Source organism: Cyprinodon variegatus, unplaced genomic scaffold (assembly GCF_000732505.1).
Source record: "Cyprinodon variegatus isolate N-32 unplaced genomic scaffold, C_variegatus-1.0 Scaffold1498, whole genome shotgun sequence".
Classification (NCBI taxonomy): Eukaryota; Metazoa; Chordata; class Actinopteri; order Cyprinodontiformes; family Cyprinodontidae; genus Cyprinodon; species Cyprinodon variegatus.
Genome location: NW_015151951.1, coordinates 85,563 through 88,126, shown reverse-complemented (window position 1 = coordinate 88,126; position 2,564 = coordinate 85,563). Strand labels below are relative to the sequence as shown.

General features: G+C 39.0%; 1 protein-coding gene across 1 annotated transcript in view; it reads left to right on the top strand.

Annotated features, from left to right (window-relative positions):
• The window catches only part of LOC107103649 (probable E3 ubiquitin-protein ligase DTX2), a 32,469-nt gene that overhangs the window by 6,836 nt on the left and 23,069 nt on the right, over window positions 1–2,564 (top strand). The window contains exon 3 of the mRNA XM_015403433.1: window positions 1,702–1,760. Coding sequence (XP_015258919.1) covers window positions 1,702–1,760 — 59 coding nt within the window. The remainder of the gene's footprint in view (window positions 1–1,701; window positions 1,761–2,564) is intronic.

Below are 2,564 nucleotides of genomic sequence, written 5' to 3'. Positions count from 1 at the left end.
AAAAAAAATAAAATAGCTAGTAGAGTATAAAAAAAATAAAATAGCTAGTAGAGTATAAAAAAAATAAAATAGCTAGTATAAAAAAAATAAAATGGCTAGTAGAGTATAAAAAAAAATAAAATGGCTAGTAGAGTATAAAAAAATAAATAAAAAAATAACAAAAAATAAATAAACAATAGCTAGTAGATATATATTGTGTATTATCCTTTTAGTTTTGTATGAAAAATAGACTTTAAACTACCTCAACAGTACGAAATATAGAGTTTTAGCTAACTTAATGGGTGTGCATCCCTTTAGTCATGTACGAAAAAATAATTTAAGGTGAGATCGCCATATGCTTCAAAAAACACCAAAAATTAAGTATTTAAATTGTGTGTTTGTGCATGACTAAAGGGATACACGCCCATTAAGTTTGCTAGAACTCTATATTTTATACAAAACTAAAGGGATAAACGGGTCTTGACTATGGCTATGCTCATCTGACAGAACAGCGGTCACTCATACAATAATTCCCGTTCCTGGTCCTAACTCCTTCCTGACCTCCTGCACTATTCAGATAGCGCTCATTATGGTTAGCGCAGACGCACTTCTGCCATAGCCGAGATCTCCACACCAATTTGATTTATTCAGTTTGAACCAAGATATTTTTTATGCAAACACCTGAGACGCCTCTTGTCAGATTAACAGGTTTACAAGAAACAGGAAGTACAAAGGTTCCCGCTTGGTTCTTAAGTATCTATATAAGAAAGAAAATCAACAATCCACTGGACTTTTTTTTCCTCGTTTGAAGACGTTTCTCTTCCCATCCAGGAAGCTTTTTCAATTCAAAATGTCAGAAATAGCGTTTAGTTCCAGGTTTTATCCAGCAGCCCAACAAAGCCTGGTTTTAGTTTAGAAAACATGCAAATAGAAACGGATGAACGGGTCCCCCCCTTTGGAATGGGGGTCGATTGACTTCTTTGTTAGCCTGCAATGCCCCATACCTTTGTTGGGCTGCTGGATAAAACCTGGAACTCGACGCCATTTCTGACATTTTGAATTGAAAAAGCTTCCTGGATGGGAAACTTGGAAACAAAGTCCAGAGGATTGTTTTTAGTTTTCTTTTTTTTGGAACAACTATGACCTTGATGACTGTGAACCTTTACCATCACATAGAAGAAAATGCAAATTAGTTTTTAAAAATTGTTTCTAGTTAATTAATCAAAATTAGCCCTTTAAAGTTGTGGCTCTAATATTGATTTGTTGCTACTAAATTTTGTGATGACTTGAGGTTATGTTTGGGATTTGGACTTTACGGACCTTAATTCTGCCATGATGAGTTTAAAAAGGGATCATCCCTTCTCCCTCCCCTCGCTGCAGGAAGCTCAGTGTCTGTTATTTCCTTTAAAGCTTATTTAGACAGTAAACAGGTTTGTTGCTGCACATCCATCAATTCATGGTGCGGCGAGTCCTGTTGCAGCCAGAGGAGATCAGACCCGGCATGAAGGATCCGTCATTTACTTGTTTAAAGAAGGCTTCTTAATCCCAGTAGTAATAAAGCTAAATAAAACCTTTTAGTGTTTCTGTTTTGATGTCATACCGGAGTTTCTGCCGCGTGTAGAAAACTAGAATAACTTCCAGTCTTTGTTTAGTTCTTCCTCTGTTTCCTGGTCTGTGTTTTTGACTGATTGAGTGTCTCTGTCTGTGTTTCCTGGCCTGCAGTGTTCCTTCCATCTCCGTGCAGCTGAACGGCTCCACCAGCGTGAGCTCTGCCCTGGCAGGTAAACGGGTCACTAATCATCCATCCTCAGCGTTTCCTCTGCAACACATTTTCTAGCTTGATGCGGGTTTTATGCCCGAGGTCGCCGCCGACTTTGTTGCCACAACACTTCATTTGTCTTTGCCTGTTTTAGGAGAAATATTTGTTAAGGGAAAAGGAAGTAAGTCCAAAGTTAAAAATTAAGAGGTGATGAATGATTTTTCTTTTTATCACTAATGCATGAAAGCAGCTTCCCTGCAGATTTGTTTCTCTTAAAAACAAACAAAAAAAGCGGCGGCTGGGGGAGTTTTCCCCCATAGACGTTTACCAAAAAACAATCAAACGTATACTAAGTTATTACATCAGTATATTTATATGAATACTAACAACAAAAACATAGAAACACTTGAAAAGAACACAGGAAAGTCTGGACTCTGGGAGAACGGGAGCACGAAGCATAAATCTGGGTCAGTTGGAACAGAAGCGTACTGATGACATCACCACATTCAGAGCTAGTCTGGAGCTGCATTTCACCTCCTGGTATTAATAGTCTCTTGATAATAATAAAATCGTACTTTTTTCATTTAGTGGAGGAATAATAATGAACACAGTCAGAGAAACGCAAATCAAATTAACGTTTTGCCAAATAAAACAAAAAAATCTCCATCAGAGCCAGCGGTCCTTCACACGCCGCTATGCAGAGAGAGGGCTGCTGCAGACGGGCTAACGTTAGCCCTGGCCGCTGCAGACGAGCTAACGTTAGCCCTGGCCGCTGCAGACGGGCTAACGTTAGCCCTGGCCGCTGCAGACGAGCTAACGTTAGCCC